We start from the raw sequence: 18,800 nt of genomic DNA, 5'->3' as shown, positions 1-18,800 counted from the left end.
GTCACGACACAGCTGCTTAGAGCCAGAACCAAACCAAACTACCAGCAGTGCCACTCAGCTGAATCAGGGTGGAATGTTTTATTATTTGGCTCATTAATAATAAAAATGTAGCATTAAGAAATCTCAATGCTTCCTAAATATAAACACAGATGTACCATAGTACCATAGTTCTAAACAGCGGGAATTTTTGATTATCACTGAATGTTACTGTGACTGAAATGAATCATGCTGAATATATAATGCTCTCCGTAGAATTGTAGATAACACCAGTTATTATGTGTATGAATTATAGAGTTTATTCTCTAGCCTAAGAATGGGAGCAGACACATTCATGGCAGCCTTTTCTTGCTCCCATCTAACATGCTTTATTTATAGGCAGACAGAAAATGCAAACTAGGAGTGCACCGATTTATCGGAGCCCATTTTCTGAATTTTGGGAGATTGGTAATAGGCCGATACTCACATGTGAAGTTGATATCATCCCCGCATCTTACCTACCTCACCAAAGAGCTAAAACTCAACCACTGTCCTCTTTTGCTCTGCCATGACAAAAGTTTGACTGACACACCAGCCCACCAGATCATATCTACATGTTTGCAGTTAACAATATTCACTGTTGCCAACTCAGTGACTTTCTGAAAATTGAAATCTCAATTTAAAAAAAAAAATTGGTATCTGCCAAAATCGGAAATGGCAAGACAAACTTTTTAAAGATGGGTTATCAGCGATTGGCCGGAAAATTGCAATCGGTGAACCCCTAGTGTAAACCATTTCAAAAATTATACACCAAGAAGTCAGCATCAAAGACAGCTCCAGGCTTTAAAGCTGATGGTTTTTACCTAAGTTGTCACCTGTACCAGCATCATCTGTGCCCCCTCTGAACAGTGGCTGCATTCCCCGGGTCTGGTTCTTAAAGATCAGAGAGGACAACTCATCCAGGGTGCAGCCCAGCAGGTAGGCTGCCTTCTGAGCCCATTCATGGTGAGCAAACTGCCTGCGTCCTGCTGAAAAAACACAAGTATTTCTAAAGCCTTAAAATCCGCAACAACAAAGACAAATCTGGTGAACAGAATATAACAGCAAAGATAATGAAAAGGGAACATAAGACTGGACTAATAGACTTCCTGCTACTGTTAGACTTGTGTTGAATCGGGTAACTTAGATGGCAGCATACAGATGGGCTACAGGGTGAGCAACAAACATGTCAGGAATGGGTTAACCTCAAGAGGACAGGGTGGAAAAGTGGTGATCTGCTGCTACCTAAGAGGGCTGACATGGCAGAAACGCGCAAAACACTAGATAGAAGGAAAAGCACAGGAGGAGGAAGAAGATGAAAATGCAAACAAATGAAGGTTTGGACCAAATGAGGAGGGAATCAGGGCTGAGAAAGCAAACGTACAGACTCTAAAACCAAGTCTTGTAAGAGGAAAACACTCATTCCATTACCTTCATCTTCGTCTGCTTTTGATAGGACGCAGCATGCAAACATGCAAGTAAAGAGAGGAGTTAGACAAAACAGTTTATGGATGCAATTATTCATATGAGAACCAACCAATAGAAACTACCAGGAGCCATGAACAACACCGACAAGCCACTGAGACACTTTGCAAGTGTTAGTTGATCATTCTGAGGTGTTTGAAACATGTCCCCTGTGGTAGCAAAGATAAAAGCAATACAACATCCTACTAATGAAAATGTGGTGTATTTAAAGATGGAGAGGTGGGAGTTCCTACCTTTAGTGGCTCCTGCGGCCCCTAAGTGATAAATGGCTCCTAGAATAAGCCAGAGAGCCCTCTGTTCCTCCACAGAAATGCCCAGCACCTTCATGGCCGCCTGCAGCTTGGTGAACTGCTGCACAGCCCGCTGCTTGTCTTCAGTCTGAAAACCAAATCGGATCAAAGGTCCCAGATTACTTAGTGGGGTGGGACATGTGCTGGGGGAACCAGCAATGAAAAAGGTAAGCAGCCATTTACCTTGGAGTGTGAGTGAATCCCAAAAGCACTGCTTTCATTCAGCTGGTTGAGGTGCAACTCAGTTCTAAGAGGAAGGTCAGACACACAGTGAGCTCCTATTGGCCGTAGAGATGTAACATCATGCTCACTCTCCCTGTTAAACCACAGTGAACCACTGGGTATCGCTATTGAGCTATCAGAAAGAAAATAATGGAAGCCAGCGCTCCATCTCCGTGACAGTTAGAGTTTTTCCAGGACCGGATCATTTACAAGTGGAAAACGTTTAAGACGGCTGCCAGTGCTTCCAGGAGTGGAGCAGCCGCCACATTTACCTCAAGTGTACTACAGGTGTTCCCCAAGGATCAGAACAGTCCATCAATCTTTACATCAATACTGTCTTATTGGCTGAATTTAAACACCATCTACTTGATCATCACTTCACTTTCTCCATTTCTACATGTTTTATTTCTAGTTAACTTTAACTTCTGACATGACTTCTGTGTCTTTTCAGAAACCTGCAAACAAATCATTTAAACCCAGCCCCTATGCTGAAGATCACAGCATTTTACAGGTTTGTATGCAAGTTCATAAAATCCTACAGCCCAGGATTTTCAGTGAAGCTGAGATAAATGTGCTCCTAACCAGAGTAACTATTGTGATACCAAACAAAACTGATCAAAGAACAGGCCAACAGTAAGTCAGCATCATCACCTCAGAGCGCTGTCAGCTCCAGCCATCACATAGTAAAACACATTGAAGGTGGACTCTGCTTCAGGTCTTCTGCTCACCCTCAGTTTGTCCAGCAGCATGGTCTAAATAAGAGGAGACAACTTTAGTATTAAATTAAATATTGTGATCAGAGGGCATTAAAACCATCTGACAGCTTTGTTACCTGGATGGAGGCAGAAGCCACCTGTCCAGCCTGATCAAAGTCCAGGGACACAACATGAGAGAAGCGGCTGGCGTTCATGTTCATGGTTGTGGAGCAGTTGCCAAAGGCCTCTAGGATTGTGTAGACCGCCTGCCACTTCTCAGCTGTTTCAATTGGAGATGGAGAGGATTAATTCCCATCCCTCATTCTGTAGAAGTGTTAGCAACTGTGGCAATCATTTAAAGAGAAGCTTCAGTTCTGCTCTAACAATATAAACACTTTGTCTACCTGCTGAACTAAAGAAGGATTTTTGAATGATACAGCATCACTTTGAAAGAATGGATAACTAGTTTCTGTTAGGCCAGGAACTACCTACAGTCTCTGACTGGAGTCAGAAAATCTGTGCTCTGCTCTGGACTACTATCACTCTAATAACTGTTATGGGTCATTCTCTGTAGAATTACAATCATTGGGTACAGTTAATCCCCAGATCATTCACACCTCTGGTAGGTTTAGGTTAAAAGAGTCGGTGACAAAACAGAACCAAGACATCATTAGCAAGATGACCTACTGTGCTTTCATTCTGTACACACAAAGCTTTTAATAATAAATATTTCACGCAGAGTACTGTAAATTCCATGGCACTGCAGAGTTCACAATTTTGTCTGTAGTAACTGGATCAAATGGGGGCGCCATCTTATGATGTAATGAGGGTAAATCAAAACGTAAACAACTAAGGCTGAGTCAGTAATTCCAAAGATTTGAGCGATTTATCTGCAGTATTGGAGGAAGAAGCTAGATGGAGTGATGCAGAGGACGGAGCTGGTTCAAATGAAGAGCTGGAACTATATTTATTAAACCACAAAGTTCAGGAAGCAACAATGACTCCAGTGTTTTTGGGGAGGAAGGGTCAGATGGTTAAGGGTTGGAGGTAGACATCTATCACCTCCAAATCACTGAATGGCAATAAGAACATGAAACATCTATGAACATGAAAGTTATTCATCTTTATTCTGGTTTAATTCAAATAATCCAATAATTTAAAGTAACTGGTTCAAGTTCTGCATGTGTTGCAAACTATAAATGTTCTGTCCATGGTGTTCAGTGACCAGCCTTCCTATTCCTCCTATTTCCACATCTTAAGTTTGACTTTTATACTTCTGATAACTGTATATTTATGTTATATTCTTGTACAGTACAGAGGGATTGAGTCGGCGTCACACTGCGTTAGCACGCATTGTACTGTGCGTATCGCCAAAAAAAAAGCAAGAGTATGTTATTCTAGCTGTTTAAACTATTTAAAATTAGGTCAATAAAATTATTTACAACTTGCAGCCAGCACAGGTCAACTCTTTTTGCCTGTCCACTGCTGCAGATGTTGGAGGTTTTATTTTTTTTATAGCGTCTCTGTACCTCACACTGCCTCCTGTTGAGCCTGCTGCACTTTTGGTTTCTGTAATAATTTAATCTGACCAGAAGTGGCTCATTACTTCCAGTCTGTGAGTGACTGCAGTCACATCACAGATATGACGAAAGCATCACCTAATTTCTAAGTTTGGTTAATGTGTGTTGTTTCTTCTTGTGGATGGGTTACCAGAGAAGATCTTGCCCGTGCTTCCAGCTATGGAGACCAGGTACTGGACCAGATGCTGGCAGTTGGTGGTTTTACCGCTGCCAGACTTCCCTAGAAGCACAATGGACTGATCCTGCTGGGTAGTGAGCAGGTTGCGGTAGGCTGACTGGGCCACGGCATAGACGTGAGGGGCAGTGTCCTCCCGCCGACAGCCTTTGAACATGTGCATGACCTGTTGGCAGGAAGGGCAGGAATAACCAGAAAAATATTTAAAGTAAACTGAAGCCAATGCTAATACAGATAAACGTGTCACATTGTAAACTGTCCTGTTCTGTTGCTCTGTTACCAGCTGTAGCACCTATAGTCTCCACTCACCTTCTCAGAATACATAGAAGGTGTACTGAGAGGGTTGATAACGACCATGTTGGGTCCAGCGAAGGAGTGGATGAGGTTTCCTCCGTAGCGCTGCCTCAGGCAGTGCATCATGCTGGACTCATTTAGGTAAACAAGTGAAGCCAGGTCCTCTGAGCGGTCATATGTTGGTGGGTTGGCCTGCACACGGACACAAACACATGACAAAGCTGACAGTCATGGTACCTAAAACCTCAAGGACTGTTGTTTCTGTGAGAAAGTGTTTTATAAAGGAAAATATATACAGATATAATCTGAGGCTCTGTAACTTTGTTTAGGCCACCCAGGGACAGCAGGCTTTATCTGAGCAGCTTGTCTGAGATTCAGTGTGACCAGAACACAATATATGGGTTCAGATGACAGTCAAATATGATTTAGATCATCAACTGAAAATCTGAAAAATGAATAACCAAGAGGAATTCTGAGCAAATTCAGGATAATGGAGTCCCCTTTCCTGCTGAAGGCAGGCTCCTTGCTAGGTTCTGATGAAGGTTTTACCACTGCCAGACTTCCACCGAAGCACAATGGACTGATCCTGCTGGGTAGTGAACAGGATCACTCACCCGAGTATCCGAGTACGGTCTCATCGAGATAAACCTGCTCATTACAAACTGATTGTAGTGGGGGTTTTTTAAGATAATTTTTCTAAATTACTTATTAAAAATTAGAAGCTATATTTTTTAAAAGGTCGGGTAACATTTGCTACTAGTTTATTCAACTGAACTTTGAATTGTAAAAGTTACAGACACCTGCTATGAAGAACTTTTGTACTCAGACACATTGAATAGAAGCTGTTTAAGTCAGATTCTGATTGGTGACCATCAGTACTCTGTTGTATCCATGTGGTACTCACCTTTTCTATGTCATCCTCATCCACATCCAGTATTGTTCCATCATGCTCCAGCTTGATCTTCACCTTTCCCTCGGGGAGTGAGCCACACTCTGTCTTCAGCACAGTGGCTGCAAGAATAAAGTGCAGGAAACATGCAGTCATGTTCAAAATGAAAATACTAGAGAAAACTTTATTTATTTCAGTAACTGAATGCACTAAGTGTGACACTATATAGATTAAATCCACTTTCACACCTTTATTTCTATTATGAGGATTTTCTGCCTAATGTTAATGAAAGCATGACGTTTAATATTAGAATATTACATCAGACCTATACTATGCTTACCTATGCTTAAATCCTTTTAAAAGGTTATTTTCAGAAAGTATTTCGAATCTTACGAACGAGCCTCATCAAAAAGGATATTTTGGGGCAATAATTTTAAACCTGAGGTTAAAAAAATTAGGCCAATCAAAGAACCTGGAACACAACAGAAGAGGTCGTTTTGCTAGCAGAATGATTAATAACTTGTTATTTCTGTTAATAGAAGTTAAAAACCCTAACTCACCGAGAGAGAAACCCTCTTTGTGAACAAGCCAGACCTTCTCTGATCCGTACCAGGCCTGCTCTGCTGTAATCTGCTCCTCTGTCTTCACCTGAAAACACAACGATTTCAGGTTTAACACAGAAGGGACAAAAGCTGCTCATCATCACACTGAAGAGGTCTCAAGTCACTAGCAGTATCCATTTTGATCCCAGTGCATGCTGGGAAGTTACAGAAAGAACCTTGCATCAGGGAGGGAATGTTAGCTAGCGAGTGAAACTTCAGGCCAAACACACACCAGCTGTAGGGCTATGTGGGAGGGGGGCTGCGTTGGAACCCCAGTTCACACATTTTAAATCACCTTAACCAGTGAGCATAAGCAAGAAGAACACCTGTGAAAATATCACACCAGGCCACAAAATAAGAAAAACCACTCAAAAATAAGTTAATGAAACATGACGTATTTATGAATGTGAATCCACAAACGTTACATCATGGCTAGTGATGTTCCATTAAATAGGTTGGATATTGTTGGAAACATGCACTTTGCAGGCAAAGGGAGGGACAGAGCAGAGGACCTACATGCCACAGTGGAGAGCAATTCTCTTTAAACCTGGTCCCTGCTCGTTTCCCATGTTTCCCTGCTTCAACACTCCTGATTTCAATCAGTGGCTGACAAAAAGGGAGGATTTGCTGAGGACATCTTTCACTATTAAAATCTGGTGTGTTCAAGTAGAGAAACATCTAAAACATGCATTACAGTGGGTTCACAGGATTGAGATTAATGTGATGAGCTGGAGCTTTTAAGACAGGCATGGTCCAGGCCACACTGGAGGTTTCTTAACTGCAACATGAGACGTCTGGAAAGGAGAAAACTGATCCTCTTCCCCTGATTCCTGAAGATGTTGGCAGCATTAAGAAGTCAAAGCACAGTTATATATGGGCAACATGCTAAACACACACACACACACACACACGCACACAATAGACCCCTAGCATCTTATTGTTTCCATCCAGAAATTTCGGACATGTGCACAACGCTGGAGGGCTAAAAGACTATTTTTTTTGCATGGCATCCATAGCTGCGCCGCCACGTTATAATTCCGTTAACTGAATGAAACCTAGAGATGTAGGTATTATTAATTCAGCACAGTGCACCACAGCAATGAAAAAAATGACACAGAAAAGGTGTTGAAGAATAGCTCAGAACAACTCATTCTTGTGTTTTCTCATTCAACAAACTAGTTGCCATAGCAATTGACAACAATGCCATTCTATGCGTCAGGATTCAACACCAAAAAACACAAACGTTTTACACACAAGGAACAGAATATTCAGTCCATTATAGTATTCTGTTTTTAAGCTTGATGTTTATTTTGCGATTATTAATAAGTGATCTCCGTGATGGCAGATTATTGATGATAGCTTAGCTATCATCAATAATGATTGCTGAGGTAGATTAGCTGCTATTAGCTAATCCAACAGCTAATAGCTAATTTAAATCCCTGCTCTACCAATGATCTGTCAGAGTTGGTCTTTGGAGTTCTCTGACTTCATAAAGCAAGGGGTTTAATGAGGACACGACCTCTAATGAACTGTTTACACCTGCTTGTTGGAACACCTCTTGACCTGCACAATGTTACACAATCTTGCAATGGTGATATTGGCAAATACTGAGATGACAACATCAGATGTGATACATACATATTTCTTCACTCCCTTGGCATTTTGAGTAACATCATTAGTGTTGTGTTTGAGCATCTCCTGCTGTCAGACTCTGTCCAACTGGGTGAATATTACATTAGCATGAAGGATACATGTTCATAAAACGAGGAATACACTGACCAGCAATCATTCAAGTTGTTTCAGAACATAGTTAGACAACAAAGCTCATGCTTTTTGATAGCATAATTCACAATGCGCTGTGAGAAAGCAAAAAAGGAAGGAGCTACCAAAGCAACTTAGAATGACATTAAAGCTGATATGTCTTAAAAGTGAAAAGTTAACCCAAGTTCAGGAATGAAGGCAAAACCAGTTAGCTATAGTTCTTATCTGCACTACTATAGCTCACACCTGGCCTTATTGTAAATGGAAGTAAAGCAAACCTGCTGGCTCCCAAACACATGTTTTATACCATGTGTAAACACCAAATCAAGAGTACAAAAAGCTCTTCTCACCTGGTCACCATCACACTAATGTACTCACAAACACTTTAGCAAAAATGGCACACAGTTAGTCAAACGGTGAACCAAACCAGTCCATGCAACTGATTGAAATGCAATGTCTGTTATGTCCTTCTGTCAGCTGGGAAATATTCACAGAGCTTGTCAACACACAACAAACACTTCGTACCACAAGTATATACATATAACTCAAAACTAGAGCTCAGATTCAATGTGCTTCCTCTTCAAAATAAGATTAAAATTAAATAGAAGGTTTTATGAACAGTGCTCTGTTCAAACACTGAAGCTGTGAAAACCTTCCTTCCTTTAACCTTTCATTATGCACGTTCAAAACTGGTCTCAAACAAAAAAACATCACTTGAGGAGTTAATTCACAACAAACAAGCTCACACATCTGATCTGCCATTGTAAATCATTCAGCCATTAAGCACATCAGCAGTCTCTAATTGTACTAACTGAACCATGCATTTCTTTTTACAGATTTTGTTGGCTCTAGTGGCCTTCATTTGAAAGAAGTTTGATAGGAAGGAGGGGTATGAGAGAGGGGGAAGACATGCAGCAAATGTCACCAGGCTGGGAATCGAACCTGCGACCACCGGCATGAGGACTAAGGCCTCAATACATGGGTTGTGCTTTGCCCCTGCGCCACCCCGATCATGCATTTCTAACACCAGGGTCTCATACATACGTAGGTCAGACATGTTGCACAGGACCACTGGAACTCTTCCCGACTTCCTGCAGCTTGTTGAGAGGGATTTGCACTAAGGGCAGAATGCAGTCGAGGTAAGCCCAAGGATTTACAGGCAGTTGGGAGTGGAGTGGCTGAAGAGGTGGCAGATGTGACAGCTGTACAGGAAGTCGGGGGAGCTGACTTGGGAGGAGCCACAAATCCCTCAACTGAAAGGAGAGAAGATTGTCTAGAAGTAACTTTGGAAGCCGTCTGAGGTAAGCCAATACGAGCTGATGAAGTCTTCTTTAAATATGTGAAATAATCGGTATCCTGTAACACCTGGGTGGTTGTACCCTCTGTACACTCCCGATTTGTTTCTATTAGCTCACTTTTCTTCTTCTCTTCAGATGGTTTCCCTTTCTCTACTTGTTCCTTCCTGGTTTGTGAGCAAAGCCCTCTTCTTTTGTCACCGATCATAAAATGTGTCAGTGTTTGTGGAATACCCGCTTTATTTTCTGTTTTGATAATGTCATGTTTAAAGAAGAATGCTGGCACTGTCTTTGTCAGTGGAGCTGTTCTTGGTGCTTGAACTGTTTTGACTGCTTCATCTGGAAATTTGGCTTCCTCTTTAGTTTTTCCTAAATTTTGAGTTAGCATCTTTGCCTCATCATCCTGTATGGACACAACATTTTTAATAACAAGAGGAACCACATTTCCTTCCGTTTTGTGTGCCGTCCTCTGTTCATCTGTAAGGTCCATCTGGCTGGTATTGGTGTCCAAAGGATCGACATTACCATTGTTCAGACCATTCAGAATACTTTCGCCATCGTTTTCATTGTTTCCATGCCCAGAGCTAGCTGCCTCTATCGTTTGGACTTGTGAAGGCTTAGATCCGTTTAATTTAAATGTCATCTTCAGTGGTGTTTCAGGCCTTTTGAAGAGTTCAGTTACTTTAACAGGCACTGTGATGATTGGTGTGATGATTGGTGGGGAGGAACCTCGCCTCCCCACCAGCAGATTCATCCCAGGAAGCTGCTGAAGGACTTTTTGCCCTGAATATCACTCTGCCAGGATCTAGACCAGGGACTGATTGGGCCCGGCTTGCCAGCCTGTCAACTCTCAACTAATTACGGAGAGGAAATACAGAAAGCAAAAGTGTAAATGTTGGGAAGGAACTTTTTTAAGCCAAAAGACAAATTATCAATTGGTTATAGATAGGGCTCCAAGAACAAATTGATAAAATGGATAAAAATCGACTACTAGAAGTCTTGGTAACAAATTTCATTATCCATTTCTTACACGATTTATGTGTCACTCGCCATGTCGAGGGGCTGTTTCTTCACCAACAGAGCTTTGCCAATGCTAACTGACTGAAATAAAGTTTAAGAAAAACTCAACCTGCACAGGGAGGCAGCAGAGCAGGAATGGTGTTTTCAAAAGAAATTAAGTAAATTCTAGAAATTTAAATTCTAGCTGGCCTGATGATGCTGTTTACTTTTAAGATTAACTCAGTCAATGATGTTGACTGAGTTACTTTTATTATTTAACTTAAGCAGTTTTTAAATGTGCTTCATAAATACATTTACCACAATGATGACTATAATTATTAAGCTTCAAGATTTAATTTATCAACAAAGTCTAAGTGAAGATGCTGCACTGTATGTGAATGTACATGTTGCAGGAGGGGAGTAAACAAACATGACCAAAAGAAAAGAGTTCATAATGTAAGAGGTCTAACTTAATGATCTGCTCAGTCTGATCTGAGTGACTAACATCAAAAGCTCCAATAAAAACTTTGACTGAGACTAAATTAAGTTAGACAAAAGTTAGGAAAAATTGCATTTCCATGTGAAACTTTTAAAAAGCACTATGCAGTATTTACTTACACTTTTGCCTCCCACCTTGTTCTCTTCTTTGATCTAGAAAGTGTTGATGTAAAGAATGAAACCAGATCAAAACCTTCTTTTTATATGAAGTTCATGGTGACAAACTGGGCCAACCTCAAAACATGCAAAGATGCCACCACAACCATTTATTTTCTGTCTTCACATACAGTGTTCTACCTTAAATATACAACACATACAAGTGATGCAGTCAGAACATTATTAGTGACATAATTCAGCATTGTGCAAAATTACAGCAGATTAGGTTAGAAAAGCCAAAACTTTTAAAAAATAGTCAAGAGCTATGAGCAATTATGTTAACTACCTGGGTAAAATGCTATTTTAGCATGCATTTAAAGTGTGTGTTTAATGACATTTCTATGTAAGACTTTCCTTTTGCTCCCAGAAGGAGAAGCGAGATGAAAATGCCATGTTGTTCTGCTGTCATTAGTTGGGACTGACAAGATGGAACAGGAGAAGGAGGAGCTAGAACAGGATGAATGGAAAGAATATATAGAGTTAAATCACATGTCAGAACAGATGACTCAGAAACTCTTAGGTGGAGATTGGAAAATCTTTGGCATGATCTCCTGAACCATTTTTTTACATTTAACTCTGTAAACTCAGAAGATGATAAATATATGATGAAGATGAAGATATGAGTCATACTGGGAAAATTACCAATAACTATAGAAATAAAGAACTTGATAAAGTAATTCATGTTGCAAATATTAAATGGTCTAATATTACGGTAATATCACTATTCTTTCATTTTCCTTTTCAGTATTTAATGTAATATTTTATTTATTACAACTTTTCATTAAATTATTTTTTCTATATTCTGTATATATTTTTATTTACTGACACTTTTTTTTAACAATCATACATTGATCTATTTTCTCCTCTAATATTTCCTCTTTCCATTTCCTCCCCTCCAGTTTGAAATCGATACTTGTGTAACATTTATTATCATTGGGTTATTATTATCATGTAAACGGAGGGAGGCAATATCAGCTTCAAGAATCAGCCCCAAAAACACTCAGCAGAGATCGATTCAACTGATGTCAAAATAATCAGCACTGGCCTTAAAAATACTTGTATCAGTTGATCTCTAGTCTACAGTTTCCCCTAAGGTGAGATTGTGCAATTTTAGGAGAAAGTAGATTGAATTTGCTACATTTCAAAACATTTCAAACTGTAAGCCTCAGGTAGCAGGTGAAGCTCTATAGTCTGTGACATTATAATCAGGAATGTGCTTAACAAGTGTGTCTTGTTTTGGAAGGCTGTAAGCATAGAGCCTCCCCTTTCTAGCATGTGGGAGGAGAATTCATTATATGGTATTGTTTTGGACCTAGGAACATTACAGTGGTTTATTATGTACACATTTATGGAGAATACTTTATACATTCATATAAAATTCTTAGGGCCAAATGTAAGCCCTGACATCATAATAATAACAACAACAACTTACACCAACAATGGACGATGCGATAACAAGCACCTCTCCATGGTTGGTGTCAATTATGGATGAATTGATCTTGCAATGATCTGAAGCACAGCACCTCAACCCAATTTTTGCATCAGGCTTCAAGTAGGACGTGATGAGGTGAAATCCAAGTTAGCTAAAGGTTGCTATATATTATACTGAATTGTTTAGAGGGGTTTCCTCTCACTCTGAGCTGAAGTTATAAATTACATTGGGAAACCGTTTTCTAAATCCACATTTAACATCTTTGCTCTGAATTCTAAATAGCAAAGATGTTCAAGTTTAAGGCATAAAATACAACTTAAACGACAAAGTTTAAGAAGTGAATAAAAGACAGTGTTGAACTTCTGAATGAATTGAACAAAAAGTGCTTTTTATTTAGATATTTTCAGTCTGAAATGGAAAGTCAGCTGTACAGCAAGAGAACATCAGGGGTAAATTATGTTCCAAAGTTATCCAAACTTATTTAGTAGTAAACAAGCTCATCTTTTCACAGTAAAACATCCGTAGAAATTATTTTAAAATTAAAAACTGAAAGTTCATCCCGTTAAGCGTTTCTTTAATCAACAAGGTTTTGATTAAGAATTTTCTGCCTGATCCTTTATAGGGCTTGTTTTCTGAAAATCCATCCATCCATTATTTAACACGCTTTCATCCCTGCAGGGTTTGAAAGAGGGCTGCAACCCATCTCCAGTGGTCAATGGGTGAGAGGCAAGGTGTTTTCTGAAGATATCATATTAATTTAGGCTTATATTTAACTGAAGCAAACTTGAAGAGTTTGCAAAGAGAAAAAATTGATTGTGAATTACTTTGTGTCAAGTTGTTTTCTCTATCTAGTTCTACTAGCTACAGAATCACAGGGTGTGTTCTTCCTATGTTGAACAGGACATTACTCAACAAAGCCTGTGATTACCTTACCTTTTAATTGCCTGGTTGGAATCAAATTAGCACCTGAAGTGTGATGAATGGAATGAATCTGCTGGTTAGATTTCCCCACTGGTTGCTCTTCTATCTAAACACTTTGCTCTGATAAAGGCTCTAAATAATTTCCATTTGGAATGATCTAACGCAGAACTCTGGGACGGCATGGACACAGTGGACTCTGAGCATGAATGAAATGCAAAGTCATTCAAATACAACACTGCTGCATGGTTTGAAAATACAACAGATAGCAGAGAGACATAAATTAAATGATAAATAAAAGTCCTACTTAAGCAACATCTAGGACTCTTACTCCATTTTCTTTCATTAATCAATTACTGTTCCATCTTAATTAGAGTCTACTATTTCCTTAACAAAACACATTATAAATATAACAAGAAGATCATTTCATAAACCAGAAGCTTTCATTGGTTCTGCCAGTCTACAAGTACTGTTAGTAATGTTTAGCTTTGGCCCACTAACAACCACATTACTTTGTCTCTATAACAAGAAAATACCAACCACCATTCTGAAAAATGGTTTTGGCCCAAATAATAAACAGAAGTAAGAAACACCAACCTTCACATATTAACCAGCTCACTTACTCAATGCATTGAACAAAAAGAACTCGGTTACTTTACGTAAGCTTTTAGTGTGCTGGATCAGTGGAGAAACCAGAAAAGTGACATTTCAACATGTGAAGGTGGCCATGGGTGAATTTCCAGAAGATGATAACCCCTCCAACCTGTGGCCCACAGATACCCACTGACACCACCAAGGAAGCAACCAGGAAATAGTCATTTCAGGCAAAAATTCCTCAAGCTGACTCCTTGGAAAACACAATTTAAAAAACTGTACTCCTTACTGATATCTGATATGCATCACAGCTCCAGTATTGTTAGACTAATAAAGACAAAGTTAAATGTTCTACCTGTAGGTGAAGTAATTGTGTCAGAGAGTTCTCAATAGAGAGCCATACAGATCAGCAAACTAACTTAACTACAAAAAGATCCAAGTGACAGGCAAGAGGCAGACCAGAGAGAGAACCAAGGCGAAGGTTTCTGATAGGTCAGCTATTTAAATCAATGGTCAGACAAGGGATGTGAAGACAGCTGTGATTATATGGAGACTGTTGAGTGGGATAAATATAGAAGCCCCACTGCTCTCCCAACCAAAGACCACCACAGTCCAACAACACCCACACATGCCCCTTTGTGTGTGTGTCCATTAGACTGCAGTAAGTGCTATGTACAGTGGACAACATCAACAACACAAGCTGGCTGACAGGGTTTAAAGGTTTCTAAAGGAGAACTTCCAGTACAGATGTTGGGGTGGTATAATCTCCATATCTACCACATTCCAAGAAGAAACAACACCTTAAAGCTGCAGTATGTAACTTTTATAAAAATGTTGATTTTTTTTTTTTACATTCATGATAAAATTCTCACTATGTTGTGACAGTATAATATGAGACAGTTACTCTGAAAAGAAAAAAAAATTCAAGCTGCTCCTGCTATTATTGCAGTCTACAGCCAGGCACTGCTCCCGGTCAAAAGCAACCCATCAGAGCCAGGAGGAAGGTATGAATGCTGTCAATCAAACTCATGTTTGCGCTATTCAATCTGCTAATGGCAGAGAAACTTACTAAAAACTTAAAACTTTTTATCTGCCGTCATCGGTGGCCATGCCTGAGCATTCACAGCAGGCTCTACTAATGGGGAGAAGCTGTAGCAAAGCAGACAGAAAGGGGGAGGGTATGAGCAGCATGTACATAAGAATGACTGACAGTCCTAAGGACCCTCATCCTGGCTTTGATTGGTTGTTTCTGACTTAGCGGTGCATTTCTACAGTTAGCAACGGGAGCACTGAAGGTAGAGGAGCAGATTATCTTTCTCATACTATACTGTTATAACATTGTGACAGTTTTAACAAATATGTAAAAACATATCTCATATAAAACCATTACATACTCCAACTTCAAGGCAGCCTTCTCCATTTATGGCCACTTCTGCCACAAGATGGCAGCAGAAGGACAGCCAATGAGGCTTCTGTGGCTTTAAGTACTTGAGATCACCCTAAGTTTTGATCAGTTTCATAGTCATTGCCATGATAATTAAGGGAAGTCACAACCCAACAGAGATAGTGACTAATTAATGCAGCGGGGCCCAAAAACTCCAGCCACTGAATACTGCAACAGGAAGTAAAGTGGGTGGAGTTCAAAGGAGTAGAATGAAGAGCAAAGCAGCTTTTACCCTCAGGCAGTTCAATGCTAATCCTACTAGAAGTGGGTTCATGTCTGAAAATATGCCATTTTTTTACTGAGAAAGTTGTAGCAGAAAGTACATGTTGAGAATCCACACAACTTTGCTTTTGTGGATTCTCATATTATGTTGTGAAGTCTGAACGCAGACTTCACAACAAGTCTGGATTCAGTGCTAGTTTTTATTTCTTTTTGGTGGTTTGGTGACTCGACTGTAAGTTCTGCACAATAATTCCAATGTACCTGGATAGAGCATGTGTATAATCAACAAAGAGATTCTAGATATTAAACTATTTCTACTCCTCAGGGAAAAAAAACAACACAAAGCAGCAGATGGTGAATGCATAATTTATAGGAGGAAAAATGAAGAGCTTTTCAGTGATTTCAACCTGACCTTAAAGTCACAGTTTGTAACTTTTTAAAAAAAATTATGTTTTTTTACATATTTGTTAAACCATGACAGTATGTTATGAGACAGATAATCTGTGAAAAGATCGAGCTCTTCCACCTCCTCCATGAGGTGTTATTGCCATCTGAATTAATGCACCACTACTGGTCAAAAACTACCAATCACAGCCAGGAGGTGTGTCTTAGAACAGTCAATCAACCTCATGTATGTGTCCTAATGGCCTACTAGTAGTAATCTGCCTTACTAAAACATGAGAAGCTACAAATGTCTCATCACTCTGTTTGTCAGACATGTGTCAACGCCCTTCCTTCTGAGGAAGTTTTGACTCAAAGAGATCCAAAGTCTCCAAACTTGGGATCAGCAAATATTGATCCTAAGGAACTTCACCCCAATTTGCAAACTGATTTGAACATGGCTGCATGAATGTGTTGGTTGGTTGGGTCAATATGCACTGTAGTGTAACAGCACTTTCAGTAGTCAATATTAACTGACCCATTTACAGTTTGGTGGGATGGAGTAGTAGACATCTAGCCAACCAAATAGCCACAAACATCCAGTTACAAGACTAGTGACCACCATTTGTTTTTGCTCTCCAACAGGAGAAGGTCCCCTAATCACTGTATAACCGGAAGATTTGAGACCGTGCCTTGGTTTATAAAGGTGCTAATCCACTAGACCATCTGTAACCCAGCCACACTCATTAGGACATCCAGCTCTGCCTGGCTGTGCTCAGATTTTCATACCTATTCCAGAGGCAATACTAGCAGAACCGAGCAGTGTAAGGCTCCGAAGCAATTTGACTGCCAGCTGACCGCAATGATTCATTGCCATGATTTATGTCGCTGAAAACTTCAAACAACGATATAGTTTAGCTGTGGACTGCAGACATGCTGTCTGTTATCAGGGAGCTGCTCAGTACAGAACACATGCGTTAAGTTAGGCAGCAGAATGGCCGTGAATTAGCAGCACTACTAGCAGCTTGTCGCTTTGAAGAACGGACACCAATAAAGAAGGTGAAGCTGTGGTCAGCTTTGTCATGGAGCTGCATTTTTGCGACAAAAGTGTGAAACACTGAAACTATATTAGGTTGTGATGTTAATTTTATTTTTCCTTTGGATTTAAAAAAAAAAAAAGTTCATATATTTATTGGTTTATATCTTTTGACTGCATCGCTTAAATCCAAAAGGTTGCACATTTAAAAAAATAAAGTGCCAGAATGTAATTATATTTATATGTACAGTCAAATAATCAGTTGATTATCATTATTATTGGGCCAGAAATTAATTTCTATAAGACAAAATGACATATCTGAGTTGCAGTCCATCAGAACCACAACCTCCAGGTTCTCCATAGATGAGTATTAATGCAAACATCAGCAGAGAGTTGACCACAGTTGCTGTGCGCTCACATCCTGCCCACAATAGTGAGGAATAGAGCATATAATGGAGAAGCTCACTACCTGCGGTAGAACTGAACAGCACATTGACCGGTTAGAGTGTGACCTGACAGTGGAAAAGCACCTTAAGAGGCTATGAAGGTAGCGAAAACCATTTAAGAAGGAATTAGGATTAAGAGCCTATTGAGGTTGGGTTAACCCTCTTGTATCATAAATTAGAAGTATCAGATGCCAAAGATCCTCTTAATGTAACAGCATAAGCTTCACACCACTTAGAATGGTCAGCCTCAGAGACTTTCTCCTAAATGCAGCTAATCAAAGAGACCTGACAACAGGGACCAACTAGGTTGGGAGTTTTGACAGTGTGCATGGATGTGTGTCAACTTATCACCAAGGAGGAAAGATATCAGCAATGTCTAAGAGTATTTTTGCTATACTTATGTCCCGAAAGTGTCACAGGACTATTCCCTAATATGAAATGTATAAATCTACAATAAGAAATGTTTTTATAAGTGGACTTTACACCAAATTCAAATTCAAATTCAAAAAGCAATGTGTCAAATTCCGTGAGGCATTGCTTGGGGGTCTGAGACGTTAGGTAGGATGTTAAACTTCAAGTCAGTGAGATGAAAGAGAGCACAGAGTTTATCCATAAAATAATTTCCTTGTCTAGGAAAGAGACATTGCTAAACCCAAAAAGACCAACAGTTCTATGGTCTACAAAAAGAACAGAGGACAGGCTGACAGCCATGAAGAGCACTGTAGTTTGTGATGCAGAAAAACTGTCTATTTGCACTGTGGTGGAGGTTTCTGTGCAGAGAAAGGAAAATGTTGCCACATCGTCACTTTTGGTACTAAAATAACCCATGAAGTTAGGATTGTAAAAGCAGGACAGACTATTTAATCTAAACTTTTAAAGAGGAAAAATTATTCTTCAACTTTTACAATTTCAATTTAACAGAGAAATCTTTGCACTTGTCAGAACTAAAACTTTGCAAACAAAATCCCTATGGGTTCTCATTCATCCTTCTATGCATCCCTGACATTGGCTTACAGGAGTAACAAATAAAGGAGGGAAACTCAGACATTTCTCCAGCTTTATGTTGGGCATCCCAGAGCTTTCCCAGGGCAAAAGGGATATTTTACCATTCCAACACATTCAGGGTCTGCCAAAACATGTCTTCTCAATAGGATACCCCAGAAACCGCAAAAGAGATTATTCATATGACCAAAAAACCTGAATGTGTGTATATATTGTATATGTAATGTGCATATATATATATATATATATAAAAACTGGGACCTGAGTCCGAATTTCGTACAAACAACAAAGCTAGTATGATAGTATGACAATAAAAAGTCCTTGAATCCTTCTCAAGCCCAGCCACCTAGACCAGTGGTCCCCAAACTA

At 39.7% G+C, this 18,800-nt stretch overlaps 1 protein-coding gene across 13 annotated transcripts in view; it reads right to left on the bottom strand.

Annotated features, from left to right (window-relative positions):
* Window positions 1-18,800, bottom strand: part of myo18ab (myosin XVIIIA b) — a 90,790-nt gene that overhangs the window by 49,755 nt on the left and 22,235 nt on the right. For 4 of the 13 annotated variants that reach the window (XM_015018090.1, XM_015018096.1, XM_015018100.1 and 1 more), the window contains exons 3-13: window positions 7,027-7,077; window positions 6,206-6,293; window positions 5,661-5,767; window positions 4,772-4,948; window positions 4,418-4,628; window positions 2,845-2,987; window positions 2,664-2,764; window positions 1,974-2,037; window positions 1,734-1,878; window positions 1,447-1,461; window positions 840-1,004 (exon numbers count right to left, since the gene is read on the bottom strand). In XM_015018090.1, coding sequence (XP_014873576.1) covers window positions 840-1,004; window positions 1,447-1,461; window positions 1,734-1,878; window positions 1,974-2,037; window positions 2,664-2,764; window positions 2,845-2,987; window positions 4,418-4,628; window positions 4,772-4,948; window positions 5,661-5,767; window positions 6,206-6,293; window positions 7,027-7,077 — 1,267 coding nt within the window. Of the gene's footprint in view, window positions 1-839; window positions 1,005-1,446; window positions 1,462-1,733; window positions 1,879-1,973; window positions 2,038-2,663; window positions 2,765-2,844; window positions 2,988-4,417; window positions 4,629-4,771; window positions 4,949-5,660; window positions 5,768-6,205; window positions 6,294-7,026; window positions 7,078-9,052; window positions 10,139-18,800 lie in introns of those variants that run through there. The other 9 variants (XM_015018097.1, XM_015018102.1, XM_015018092.1 and 6 more) reach the window with 8 other exon arrangements.

Source organism: Poecilia latipinna, unplaced genomic scaffold (assembly GCF_001443285.1).
Source record: "Poecilia latipinna isolate Pla-1442-1.1 unplaced genomic scaffold, P_latipinna-1.0 Scaffold2227, whole genome shotgun sequence".
Classification (NCBI taxonomy): Eukaryota; Metazoa; Chordata; class Actinopteri; order Cyprinodontiformes; family Poeciliidae; genus Poecilia; species Poecilia latipinna.
Note: the sequence above shows the minus strand (reverse complement) of the source record. Positions and strands in the feature narration are given on the sequence as shown.